At 47.0% G+C, this 13,250-nt stretch overlaps 1 protein-coding gene across 10 annotated transcripts in view; it reads right to left on the bottom strand.

The window, feature by feature from the left end:
* The window catches only part of bahcc1b (BAH domain and coiled-coil containing 1b), a 71,204-nt gene that overhangs the window by 18,607 nt on the left and 39,347 nt on the right, over positions 1 to 13,250 (bottom strand). For 8 of the 10 annotated variants that reach the window (XM_085903855.1, XM_085903857.1, XM_085903856.1 and 5 more), the window contains 3 exons: positions 5,678 to 5,836; positions 2,299 to 2,409; positions 341 to 2,221 (listed from right to left, as the gene is read on the bottom strand). In XM_085903855.1, the coding sequence (XP_085759981.1) occupies positions 341 to 2,221; positions 2,299 to 2,409; positions 5,678 to 5,836 (2,151 nt within the window). Of the gene's footprint in view, positions 1 to 340; positions 2,222 to 2,298; positions 2,410 to 5,677; positions 5,837 to 8,071; positions 10,091 to 13,250 lie in introns of those variants that run through there. The other 2 variants (XM_085903853.1, XM_085903854.1) reach the window with 1 other exon arrangement.

The following is a 13,250-nucleotide window of genomic DNA, read 5'->3' as shown; positions in this document are numbered from 1 at the left end:
AGGCTCATCTTTAAAAGCCTTGGGAACTTAACTGAACCAAAAAGAGATATTTCCCGTGAATGCAATCAAAATACGTCTTTCATCTCCTTTCTCCATCGTGCAAAATGACACGTCGACATAGACGCTGCTTTCAGTTTTGATTGTGAGATTCTGGCGCGCTTGGGAAAAAAAAATGGTCTGCCTTGTTATAATTGGCCGGCCTGTTGCGTCCCCCAATTAACATCAAACGGACCAAGTAATGGAGGCGACACCAACGGCTCCTATTTCTGTTCAAATAGCCCAAAGGCCCAAAATAGCATGAATTGACTTTGAATGCAAAGAACATAGAGCAGCGTCTGACCTTTCATGCTGGGCAGCACTCTGCCCTGTCTGCTGTGTCCAGGGGTGATGTCTGGAGAGCGATGGGGGGGCCTGGCCACCGCTACTGCAATACCCACCGGAGGCTGCCTCACCTCCCCCTCTCCCGCCTCGCCAGCCTCCCTCCCGCCTTTATCGCCCTTCTCTCCCTCGTTAGAGGAGCCTCTGCGAGGAGGGAGCGACTGTTTGGGTGGGTCTTGTACGCCGCTGTTTTTGCCTCCGCCTCTCTCCCCCTTCTCTGATCTCTCCCCGCCTTGCTTGAGGCAGCCCAAGCCCCCAAAGGGGCTCCGCTGGGGCAGCAGTAAAGGCTGCTGGGAGCTGTAGTTCATCAAGTTCTTCATGGCGTTGCCCTCTCCCGCCGCTGTGCTCGGCGACGAGGGATGGGATAGCGGAGTAGATTGGTCGTTGTCCTTGCTGCAGGCTTGACGGGACTCTTTCCTCTGCTCATCTCTTCGAGCACCCCACGATGTCGTCACCTGGCCATCTCTTCCCTTTTCTTCCGTACCGTGGCTGCGGTGCTGCTGGTGCCGTATGCGGGCGACTTTTTGTCCCTCCCTCTGAATGGCTGACCCCGCCCTTCCATCCGACTGAGCGCAGTCCCTAAAAGGAGGAGAGCCAGTCTTGGACGTGGACCAATGTCCGACCCCGGGGTACGTCCCCGGGGCATCTGGTGGGAGCGAGGGCCGGCAAACATCCTCCACAACCTCCACGTCTCGGAGGGACGAGGCCGTTTCCAGGCTGCAGGATCGCAGCTCAGGCTGAGAGCTGGAACTGGGATTGTGTTTTGGGAAGTGCTGTGTTTGTTGGCTCCAGTCGGGGGGCTTGTCAGCCTTGCCGTATCCCAGCTGCTGCAAATGTGTTTGGGATTTGTCCTTCTTCTGGCAACTGCTAAGGCGACTGAGGTGCTGAGAGGGACTTTCGTAAGATCCCTCTCCGTTCCTGTCCTCTCCCTTTTTACCGGCGCGACACTCGGGGGTTGCCAGATCTCCCAGCGCTCCCACAGAAGGGACAAACGTCGAGCCTATGACTTTAGCCTCCCTGCTGGACCCTCCGGAGAGTGTCTCTTTGGAGGGTACGACGGTAATAGGCGCCGGGTGGCAGTAAAAATCGGGATGCGGATGGTGATGCGGGTGAAGCCAGCTTCCTACTACTGCTGAGCCCATGTGCAAGCTATGAGTCGGGGGTGGCGGCGGTGGAGGAGGCATGGAGTAGGAGGCCACAGAGTGCGGAGGTGCCAAGATGGCCGCCGCAGCAGCCGTACCTCTTCGTATACATTCCGAGGAAGCGCCGGAAGAGTCGCTGATCCTCATCTCCCCGTTTACGGGCTCTTTATAGCAACGTCGACTTCCTCCAGAAGAAGTTCTCCCTGCCCCGCCCCCGCTACAGCCGCTCATCGCGCTCCCCTTTTCACTGGGGACAGTCTCCGCACCAGAGACACTGGAAAGTTTACAGGCACTGCTATGTTTCCCTCCCTGACCGTCGTTGTCTCTGTGCTCCTTGTGACGCTCCAGAAGGTGTCTGGAATCCTCCTCCCTGCTTTGGAGAGTGAGGTGAAGCATGGGAGGAGCATGGGAGGGGTGCGGGTAGGCTTTGTGGTGGATGCTTGGTGGCGTTTGATGAGGAGGAAGCTGATGTTTTTCTTTATTGTCCTGGTGGCGCTCTTTACTGATGGATCTGTCTTTCTCCTTTGATAAGGACGCGACAACCTTCTCGCCCGCGTCCCTGGCGCTCTTGCTCGCGCCGTCAGGCTCTCGGCCGCAGGAGCCGAGCGGGTGGCCGGAAGCCGATCTGACGAGCGGGGGAAGGCTGTGATTGGTGGAGAGCAGAGGGGGCTGGGTCGGAAGGCCTCTTAGGTAGAAGTGATCTGGGAGAAGAGAAAAGGAACCTTCCGTCACCGGGCCGATCGATGGCTCAATCGATCAAGTGCTCTGCAAAACTTACCTTTTTGAGTTTCATAGAAGCGGTGCTGTCCATACAGACTGTTGTTATGGTGATCCAGCGGACTCATGGGAAGAAAAGGGGAGGCAAGACTTCCTGAATAGCTGGGGTACCCTGTCAAAGGGAAGGGGAGAGCATTGACACTCAGCAGCTCTCTAAACATACAATTTATTTCGACAATCTATCAGAAAATTGCCGCTTTGTAAAACAGACAAAAACAACATGGCTACATTCACTTTTTTGCACTAACATGCCACATGACTTGACATTATTTACAGTGGACAAAGTGGTGACAAAAACCACAGCAGCCAGCTACTGCCAAATGTTTGGAGCATTTAAACGAATGGAATTTGTTTTCCTCCAAAAGAGATTTCTTCACCCCAAACGCGAGACAAATATAGCGCGAACCGTCGCGGCGAGCTTCCCGGGAGGTCGCCGAGAGGTAAACGGTCCTTGGGCTCTGTTCCCTGTCTTCGAGGACGTTGAACTGCGTGGTGGAATTGCGATGGATCAGAAAGTGGCCAAATGACAACAACATGCGAGAAGGCCCCCATCTCCCAGGCGAGTGGGACCAAAAGGCTCCAATTGCGTTTGCGGCCGTGCTGTGTTCTTCAGCAGCTGGTTTCATGCCCCACAGAGTGTCCTTGCTGGCCCGTTAATTGGCAGCCGTTAAAAGTTTAATGGTGGTGGCCAAAGTAAACAGCACTCCATAAAAACTCATCCTACGCATTCCACGGTCGCACTGCAAAACCGCCGACACCCCCTTTTCTGCTCCGGCATGTGTGGCTGTGTTTGGGGTGGGGGTGGGGGGGGGCTTGTTCATGCGGCCATGTAAATGCACCGACGTGTACACTGTGAGTGTATGTGTGCGCGATTACTCTGAATGGTTAACAACCAGTGAATCTAAATGGCAACAATTAGCCAAAAGGCTCTATCAGCCATCTAAAGCCAATCCCCCGAGTAATGACGAGTGATAAAATCCAGGAGGGTGGGAAGAAGAGAGGAACAAAAGAGCGTTGAAGCAAAAAGTAGGGGGGGGGGGGACCAAAAAAAAAAGGGACGAAGGGGTTAGAGATGGAATAAATGACAAAGCGGGAGTGCGAGTAAAAGAAGAGGGGGGGCCTGTCAATATGAAAAGGCCGTAATGCCGTGTTGCTGCCGTGCCGTGCCGTGCCGGGAGGCAGATGTGGCTGCGTTGTTGTTTGGGAGGGAAGATGAAGGGAGGAGTGAAAGGAAAGTGCACAGCTTTTAGATGGAAGAGATGAGAGGATGGCGGCAAAGAAAGTAAGAAGAGGAGCCATGAAACAAGGACAGGTGTGTGCGTGTAAATATGTCATACAACTGTGCCTTTTTGTGTGGGTGTGTGTGTGTGTGTGTGTCGGCCAGGTCTCTCTTCTTTGTGCCGGCTCCACACTCCACTCTCTGGACAGCGGCCAGCTGGCAGCGGGCCCGGCGGAGCTCCCCGGCTTGAATTCTTAAAAACAATCATTTGTAGTGTGCCGGCGTGCTCGTGAATGCCAGAGCGTGTGCGTGCGTGCGTGCGTGCGTGCTCACACGTGTTTGGAAAATCAAAAGCTGAGCCAAGGCGGGCCCAAAATCGGTCTGATGATAGGCAACGCTCGTACACACGTGCGCGCTCTCCATTGGTTGCCATCCCACCACCGCCGCGCCGCTTCTTTCTATGAAGCTGATTTATAAGACAGCCACTCTAGGAGACATTGGCGCTCGTTTCCCGGGCTTAAATGTTGCTATTTATTGCCAGATGAACTACAAATGAGACGACTCGTCTGGTTTCACGACTGGAAGGGCGATTTGAATTTCTGCCGTCCGACAGTTTGATACAAATTTGTCACAAAGTTGAAAGCCTCAAAGAAACCGGCTCTCCTCCGTGTTAAAGAGTCAGCCATGCTGTTTCTTGTCATTATCCATTGAGTTGAAAATCTAGTCATTAGTTAGGGTTTACCGTCACAATTAAATTGTCTTGGTCACTTGCAGGACTATAATATGGTTTCCACTTTTTACAAGCACAGCTGAGCTTAACAAAAGCTTTACTCCAATTTTAAAACTGCTAGATGAAAAACAACTAGTCCCCCCCAACACACACAAAAAAAAAGGCCAAACTCTACTTGAGTCAGTTCGACCCAACTTTCTGGGTTGTTTTAAATAAAACAACCGCCCCCAAATTGGATTGTTTTGATAAAACAACCCACAGTTGGGTCAAATCGACCCAAGTAGCAGTTGTTCCTTTTTTTCTCCAAAGTCAGGGTTGTTTTTATTTGAATCCTGTCGAGAATTATTTGTCCTTTTTATGATTCGATTTCACACATTATGGGACGAATGAGTCAAATGATTCCTGAACTGTCAAATTTCTGTCAGACACCAACCTAAAACCCGCACTGAAAAGTCAAGATAACCACGTCAAACTCATTGTTTGACCACAAACGGTTAACTGCCAAAAGACGACACTGTGCGTTTAGATCTTTGTGATCAGGAAGGGGGCCGTTGGAGGTCGGTTTGCCCACGGGGGGGGTGGGGGGTGGGGGGGGTGGAGGGGCTGCCTCACTAAGGTTTCACTCTGAGCTCTTAATAATTTGTGGGGCAATAGGTTGACACTGGACTCTTCATTAGGTACGGCACCTACATTTAAAGAGATACAACGTTTGGATGTTTGAAACAAACCCATAATCATCTTTTATTTACGATACATCTCTCAAAGTGAATCGTTTGCGCAGGTGTTTGCGGGATCGGCGAGGACACACCTGTCTTTGGGAATGAAAATGAAGCCCACCATAAAGTATATCATTATGTTTTAGGGTCGAGTCTCGGTTTGCGGTTAAATGCCGTCCCCAGGAAATGAATGCAAGTCAATGTAATTTCCTCTGTAGCGATGGAAATTGTATACGTGTGTGTGTGTAACGAGGTTGGACGACCTCATAAAACCCTCAAAGTGGGTCAGGGGGCGAAGGATGATAGGTGAAAGGAAGCCAATGGGGGAAGAAGAAAAAATGTGTGTGTGTAGTGAAAAGTCTGATATTGACTTGGCTTTTTTTTTTTTGTTCAAGTTGATATTGACTTGGCTTTTTTGTTGTTGTTCAAGTTGCTATTAGAAGGCATTTTTTGGGGGGTCAGGGTACTGAAACGCGGCCAAAACCGGGGCGAAACACAAAGCCCACATGTTTGTCGTGCCAGATGAGCTCAGCGTGTGCGTGCGTGTTGTAAGCGGCGTCATCTGAAGCGTCGCAGCTTCGCGTGTTTGGCCTCGCTGTCGCTTTAAACCACTTAATGGCTTCATCGCCATCTAATCCCAAAACCAAAACCTTGGATTAAGCAGAGAGCAAATGCTACGCGTGTGCGGTTACACGCGAGTGTGTGTGTGTCTTACCTTCGTGTGAATGAGGGAACCAGATCGGGGAAGCGTTGGAATGGGGTCCGCTTCGATACGAGGGAGAGGATGGGGAGGAAACGGGTCCCGAGGGGTGAGGCGGGTGGGAGGCCGGCGAACCTAAACTGCTGGACAGGAAGGAACCCATAAAGGAAGCACCTGAGAGACAGAAGGGGGGGGGAAAAAAGGTCAGAGGTCACGGTTCTGAACATTGCTGATTAAATTTGGCTCTGGAGAAGAATGAAAGCAGGCTTAATTATGAGAACAGATGTGAAGACAAACTTCCTCTAAAGCTACTTGGAATCTTTGTCGAAGGATATTTTTCTCCGCCGCTGCCGGTTCAACACGTTGAGGACTTGACGAGTCTTTCCGAGACAAAATCAAGGAGGGATTCGGCGGTACTGATCCACCGCGCGCGCACGACCGGCGCGAGCGATCGGGCTCTGTTTAGTTTGGCTCGTTTGTATGTATCCGGGCTTATCAGCGCGCTCTCATTTGGCGGAACAACCTGAACAGTTGTCGGGGGGAAGGAAGAAACAAATCCACAGGGAGTCAGGTAATTAGTCGCTGGATGCGGAGACGGAGCAAGCGCGCCGGGCTGGGTCGTTACCCGTAAACATTGCCTCGCCGAGACAATTACGACAACGGTTTGCGTCGGAGAGTCGAGCGCGCACGCGGGGCACAGGCGCACGGATGAACGAACGTTTGCAACCTTCGCTACCACACGCTGAATCCAGGCAGTTGCGCTTTGGCTTTATACAGTAATATCGATGATTCAGAAAAAACGATTAATTGAAAAAAGTGTAGAATAAATATAAGAAATTAGTTTTGGTCCCTTAACACTCACACAACACATACACACACACGAACCTTTGATAAAAATGCATTAATCGATTTCTATCGGATTATTCGATTAATCGACGGGATAAATAAATGTATTATTTCTTTGGTTTGTTTTATCTACTCTTTACTCTTCGCTGCAGTTTGTAAACATGATTTTAAAGTGCTCTATATTTTTTTATTATGACAATTATTTGTCTGATTGATTCATTCATTGCTAAAAAGATGTGCCCCCATTGACTTTAGTCCACATAAAACAACAAATGAATTTGGCACAACTTTCCCGTCTTGATCTATTTGTTTCCCCACTCTGTTCTATTTTTCTTCGCCAAGTCCAAATGTTTCGGGAGATTTTTCTGTTTTTTTTTACTTGAAGCTGCAAACCACACTTGTACGACAGTAGATCAGTGGCCTTTCAGCCAGTCATAATAAAACACAGCTCATATACAGTACGTCTCGGGCTGGTTTCACAAGGCCCCCTGGCAGTGTGGGCACACACACACACACACACAAGTGTGTGTCAAAGAGAAAATGATAGACTCACTGGTCTGTCTGTACCTCATCTTTTATGACATACAACAACAGCAGCAAAAAAAAAAGGTCTGTTATAAGCTACGCACTCCAGTTTTGAAGTTACGGCCATCTTAAAATGTCTGGAGAAGACATAAAAGTTCATGTTGATGAAATAAGTCAATAAAACGTTTGATTTCAAACACTCGGTGATATTGATTAGCGCTCGAAGAGTTGAAATGCTTAGCATTCCAGCGCGGCGGCCCCTTCTTCCCACAGCTGTTCTTGGGTCGCAGCTCCACCCTTCCCCCTCGTCTCCATCTTTTTCCATGTACTTATCTTGGGCCCATTTTGCCCCTCTTTCCTGTCACCTCCCCGCTCAGTCTGTTTTATGTTGGCGAGTTGAGGAGAAGAAAAAAAAAAAAAATCATATTTGCCCGCTTCCTCTGGCCCGCTGATATGGAAAAAATCATCTGAGAGACCAGCCGCTAACAGAAACCTTATTCCCGTCCGCTTGCTTTTTTTTCTCTCTCTCTCTCTCTCTCTCTCTTTCCCCACCTCCCCTTGGTCTCTTCCTGCCCTCTGTTTCCGCTTTTGTTTTATCCCGATCCCAACATTCCCTTTCCATCTGTCACCGTTACATCCTCCCGTTGTTTCTCACCCCCTCCCCCCGTCGTTCCGACCCTAAACGGCCAATGATGAATGCGAAAACGCCGTGCGTAAACTGACGGGATATGTCGGAGGAGGCTCCCGCGTGAGACGCAACGATGAGCTAAACAAACGCGCCCTAACCTCATTCAGCCAGGCTTTTGTTCCTCACGTCAACCGCAGACATGCATGCACATGGCAAAGGAAATAAATGCATGCGTGACCCGAGCGACCTCGAGATTATGCGGTGCGCGTTACGATACATGTTATTTGCTATAAACGGAAAGTGCTGTCTGAGAAAGACGCTATATTTGCTCTCTATAGTTTGTGATTAAAGTGGAGAACGTGCGGGCCCACTCTCCCAGATGGCACCATGTGATGGAAGCGTGTCAATACCGTCTCGTTGAATCCTCCCATCAGATGCTGACAAACCAAGACGGCAAAAATTAGGACGTTCTGTTCGCTTTAATTCCTTCGGCTGTTCTGACAGTTTGATTTGTTGCTTTACGCTTGACGGTGACGTTTGACGAACGTTTGCTTGCACAGGCGGCGGAGGAGGCAAAGTAGTCGACCAGGTTCGACTGCTTTGCAAATTTTTTGGTGTCATCCCCACGACGACTTTTGATTGAACTTTGGTGCCCCGAAAAAAAAAAATGTTCAGCACTACTGGTTGATTTGGACCAAAGATAAATCTATGCGCTTGAAAAAAAAAAATTGTAATAAAAGCATTTTTGAGTTTTTATTTACCTGTAAAACAATCAAGGCTACCTCAGTTACACTTTATAGGAATATGTCAATTTCAAATTTGATTTTTTTTCCTTTTATTACGACCCAAAAGGTTGATGAGAAACTTTCGAGCGCAAGGCGCATTGTACTTAAGTGCCCTCGGTTTCACAGGTACAAGGCAGCTCTTTTTTGACGAGTGGCAATTTTAATTAAACGCGGTTCAATGAGGCCACGCTGTCAGTTTAAAGACAGTAGTAGGATAAACGCTTTAAATGCAAAATCCCGGGAATGCGTCAAAGGATGAAAAGCAGCCAAGGTTAGCGTCTTATTTTTGGATGATAACAACTCTCTTTTCTCGCATTTATTTTAAACTACTCGTAAAAAATATGTGCAGAATGTTACTTGAGACATAAAACAAGAAAAAAGAAAGAGGTGTGCGGAGGGGGAAGAAAAAACAAAAACAAAATAAACCTGCGTGTTGCACGTCTGAGCAAAGATCGAAGGTGAAAGCTAACTGAGAAATGAAAGATAGCAGTCCCGATGGTCACAAGGTTTCTCGCTCTTTTGTAGAAAGAAGAATTTTTGGGAAAAAATGTTACGTTTATACAACGTTTAAACTGGATCAGGCAATCACAGCAAATATTAAATCCATCAAATAAGTATTAGCCTCTAGTGTAGCTGTTGTCTTTTCACTTAAACATTCCTCGTTAGCTTATCGGTTAGCATGGCTTTTTGTGTTCTCTTTTTTCGCTTCTGTCAACACACATCTATATGGAACTCACTCTTACACACACACACACACACACACACACACACACACACACACACACACACACACGCGCACACACTACTGAAAGACTCAGTCTGTCCGGTCCCAGTGTGTGTGTGTGTGTGTGTGTCAGAGGTTCTGACTCTCGTTAGTTTGGCTGCTACGCCTATTGCCGTACACTTGGCAACCTCTCGTCAGGCCGACCCTTTCATAAGCCTCCAACCACCGAGGGCCCTGGCAATGAGCCTTGAGCCAGCGTGTGTGTGTCGGACTACGTGTGTGTACGAGTCTTTGCGTGCGTGCGTGCGTGCGTGCGCGTGTGTTTGTATTTAGTGGCAGGAGTCAAGCCAGACCTTTCTGATCTGTTTTGACACCCCAGAATTGCACAAGTGACAGGGCTACTCAAACAAGGCGGTCGCGGAAGGCTCCGAGACGTACGCGCACGCGCCGGCCCGTGGAGGGGGTGCAAACACATTCAGTGTGTCAATAAAAGGACTGAACAGTGCTTACAAAGAATATGTTCGCGGGGAGCGAGAGGAGTTCTTTTGCTCGGCAACATTCAGATAGCATTTTCCCTTCTGCTCTATCTTATTATTCATCAACTATTCCTCTTGACTCATTCATGTCGGAGTAAGCGGGGAGGGAGGGAGGGAGGCAAAGCACGGCGTGTCATCTGGGACGAGCGGCTGCACTGCATCACGTTACGGCAAAAGAAAGAGGGAGAGCGAGAAGACGGAGAACGGAGGAGAGAAAGTGGAGGGGGAAAAAAAAAATGAGATGAAAGAGCAACAAATGAGAGATTTCCCTGCGAGGCGCATAAATCAGCAGACTATGAACAGCAGCTCAAAGCCTGACTCCCAGATTGCGGACCAGAGTTTCGCCACACGCACATATTAACACACCCTCACACACACACAGAAACTAATGTCTCTCCGCACACACAACCAGCTAAGATCCCCAATCTCGACGGCAAGCCCCCCCCCCCCCCCCCCCTACAAGACGCATCACCTGCTGGCTGGGAGTGCCTGCTCATTACACAAAGCAAAGAATCAATCATAAAAACGGACTCGCAGGTTGAATTCAATGAACAGAAAAGGCCACTTTGAAAAGAAAAAAAAAAAAAGTCTTTCCTTGACAAAGGTGAAGACAAAATGCTACATCAAAATATGAGGAAGAAGGAAAATGTTACAATTGCTCACTACAGACTTTTTGGATGACATGCACGACTACCTGAATAAAAAGTCTACACACCCCAAAACAAAACAAAAAATTGACTTCAAAGCTGTACTACACAAACTGACTTTTTAAAAGTATTTTAGAGATGCAAAGTAAAAAAAAAAAAAAAAAGAACAAAATCGCTTGGTTGCACAAGTGTGCACACGCTCATACAACTGAAGATCTGGCTATGCTCAGAATTAAGTCTTGACAAATAGCAAACTGTTAATCCAACACATATTTTTATTCAGTTTTCTTTCTTTTTTTTTTTTTTTTAACGAAACAACCTAATGGAAATCCTTTTAGAATTTAGATTGTAATGTACCCTGCCATTGGTTAAAAAAAGAGGTGGTCTACAAAGGGGACGTAGGGGGGGGGGGGGGGGGTATCAAAGAACATCGGGGGAATTTGGAAAGAACGGGTCATACAAGACTGGGTCGGATTGGTATGCACACGCACACACACATGAATTAGAAGCATAAGGTTACAGATATATTTAGGAATGGCTTGGTAAGAGTCAATAATGCAATTTCATCTGGAGTGCCTGTGTGCGAGCTTGCTCTGGGAGTTCTGGTCCCTCTCCGCTCAAACACACCCAATCGAATACGCTCACGTGCACACAGAGCGATGCGTCGGACGACATCCACCTGGAGGTCCGAAAGCAAAACCGTCGGCGAGAGCTAAACGGCACCCGTCGGCGTGTTGAGACAAAATCCAAGTTTGACACATTTCGAGTTAATTCGAGCACAATCCCAATTCAAAACCGTGTTCTGTGGTGCTGGATTACGTCGCTGCTACGCCTTTAACATGTGTTCCTCGTTACAATTACAGCTTGAAAAACTTTGGTGCAAAAATATCGCTCTAATTGCTCTTCTCTCTCTTGTCTAAACATTAGCCAGAAATCTTTTCTTCGGATAACACAGTCACATTTTTGGTGACATTTTCACACGCGCAAAAAAGATCGTGCCGTCAGATGGGACATGCATTCGCAGAGCTTGATTTGTAAAAATAGAACATATTAAAAGTACCAAATGTTTTGGAGTCAAGTCTGTGCTCCAGGAGTGCTCAATTCTACAATTCAAGAGTTTGGAAGTATTTTCATGTGACTAAGAGAAAATATTCTTTTATTTGTTCCACATGGGTGTTTGCCATTCACTTTTACAGTGAATATAAATGTAAAAAAAAAATTAAAAAAAAAGTCTACACACCCCTATTGAAAGGACACCTGACCTGTAACTGTAAAACCCCAAATTTGAATTATTTATATACCCACTGGGGAAGATATGGGGACAACGTGGGAATTAAAAAAGAACATTTAGGGAAAAAAAAAAACCCTCAATATTCCAGCTTTATTTTTTTTCCACTCATCTGGAGTATAACAGCCAAGTTGTCCTCTTAAATTTGCCTCAGTTGCTTGAAGACATAATTAATCAAAAATTCACTTTTCCACAAAAACAGCAGAATATGGAGCAACTAATCGATTACCATACTTCTCTATCAACACTTGAATTGCCTGAACGGATTCAAAAACACTTGATTAGAATTCAGTGTAAAATAATTGTTCTAGCCTAGTGAAGACATCTGTCTCAATACTTTTTGTCCCAGTCGTAATAAAAGAATGGAAACAAAACCTCCGAGCTCATTTTTAATCTTGGGCTGCCAATGCCGGCCGGGCAGCATCCACTCTGCTTAAGTGTCCTTGGGCAAGACATCCTGCCACGTCTTCTAAGGTCAATTACCCAAAAGGGCGGGAGGGGTCAAATATACATTATGATTACAACACAATACTACTCCTAAGCCATCCAAGCCACTTCTACCGATCCTACACCTGCGGTCACAGCGCAATATCACCGAAGCAGGATGTGTGTGTGTGTGTGTGTGTGACTACTGTGTGTGCTTAACCGCAGCGCTCCGTATCAACCTCCACCATCGTGAGTTGAGGGGTTGTGGTTCCTAGAGAAGCACTTTACTTAAATTAGACTCTCAACGGCTCCACACGCAGGTGTCAGCCTCAGCATGCATGTGTGTGTGTGTGTGTGTTGCCAGTGCGAGCGAGGAGACTAAACAAGACAGAGGATCGTCAGACAGCGAGCGCAACAAGGGAGCGAGCAGAGAGGGAGACGATTGGAGGCTGTGATGAAGACAGAGAGATGAGAATAACCTAGTGTGACCTTATTTCTGCGCGCCATTGCCTCCTCTTCTCATATGCCTTCGTATTTACGGAGGAATAACAAAAGATTATTGGACAGAGTCATTGAGATGAAATTAAAGATGAGATGAAGAATAGTGGAGGAGGAAAAAATAAATCAATTCGAAATTCTAGTCAATTCATAGGAAGTCAGTCAAAATTGGGAGCTCAAAATTTCAAGGCAACAAACTGGTAACATTTTAAGTGGAGCGATTCTACAAAATCGTTTTGGGCTTTCCGATATTTCAAAATAAAGAGCTAATTATCCCTCGTATTGTCCTCAAAGTTACAGATACTCTTTAACTCTGAATGTCTAAAGTTTGAATTTTTGTTTGAGTCAGAAAAAATGCAAGGGTAGTTTTTTTAAAAAATGTGTGTCGCCCAAAAATACAAAAACCTTCATGATTTTTTTTTTTTTTTTTATTCAAACTCTTTTATAGTAGGTACAATATGTGTCTCAGTAATTGCATTTAATCAAAAATATGCACATAATTAACTTGTAATGACATTGTGGCTAAGGGTAGGATGAAAAGCCTCGCACAATCAAGTCAACCTTAGCCACCAAATTCGGCACACTCCGACAATCAAACGACATGGCTGCATTTACAAAAACAATAACGCTTCGTGATGACAGGCAGCAATTCATAGAATGCAAATTTGTATTTTCTTTTTGTTAT

The sequence above is a fragment of the Syngnathus leptorhynchus genome, chromosome 22, assembly GCF_054491065.1.
Source record: "Syngnathus leptorhynchus isolate UIUO chromosome 22, UIUO_Slep, whole genome shotgun sequence".
NCBI classification, from domain to species: Eukaryota; Metazoa; Chordata; class Actinopteri; order Syngnathiformes; family Syngnathidae; genus Syngnathus; species Syngnathus leptorhynchus.
This window is presented reverse-complemented; position numbering and strand designations above follow the sequence as displayed.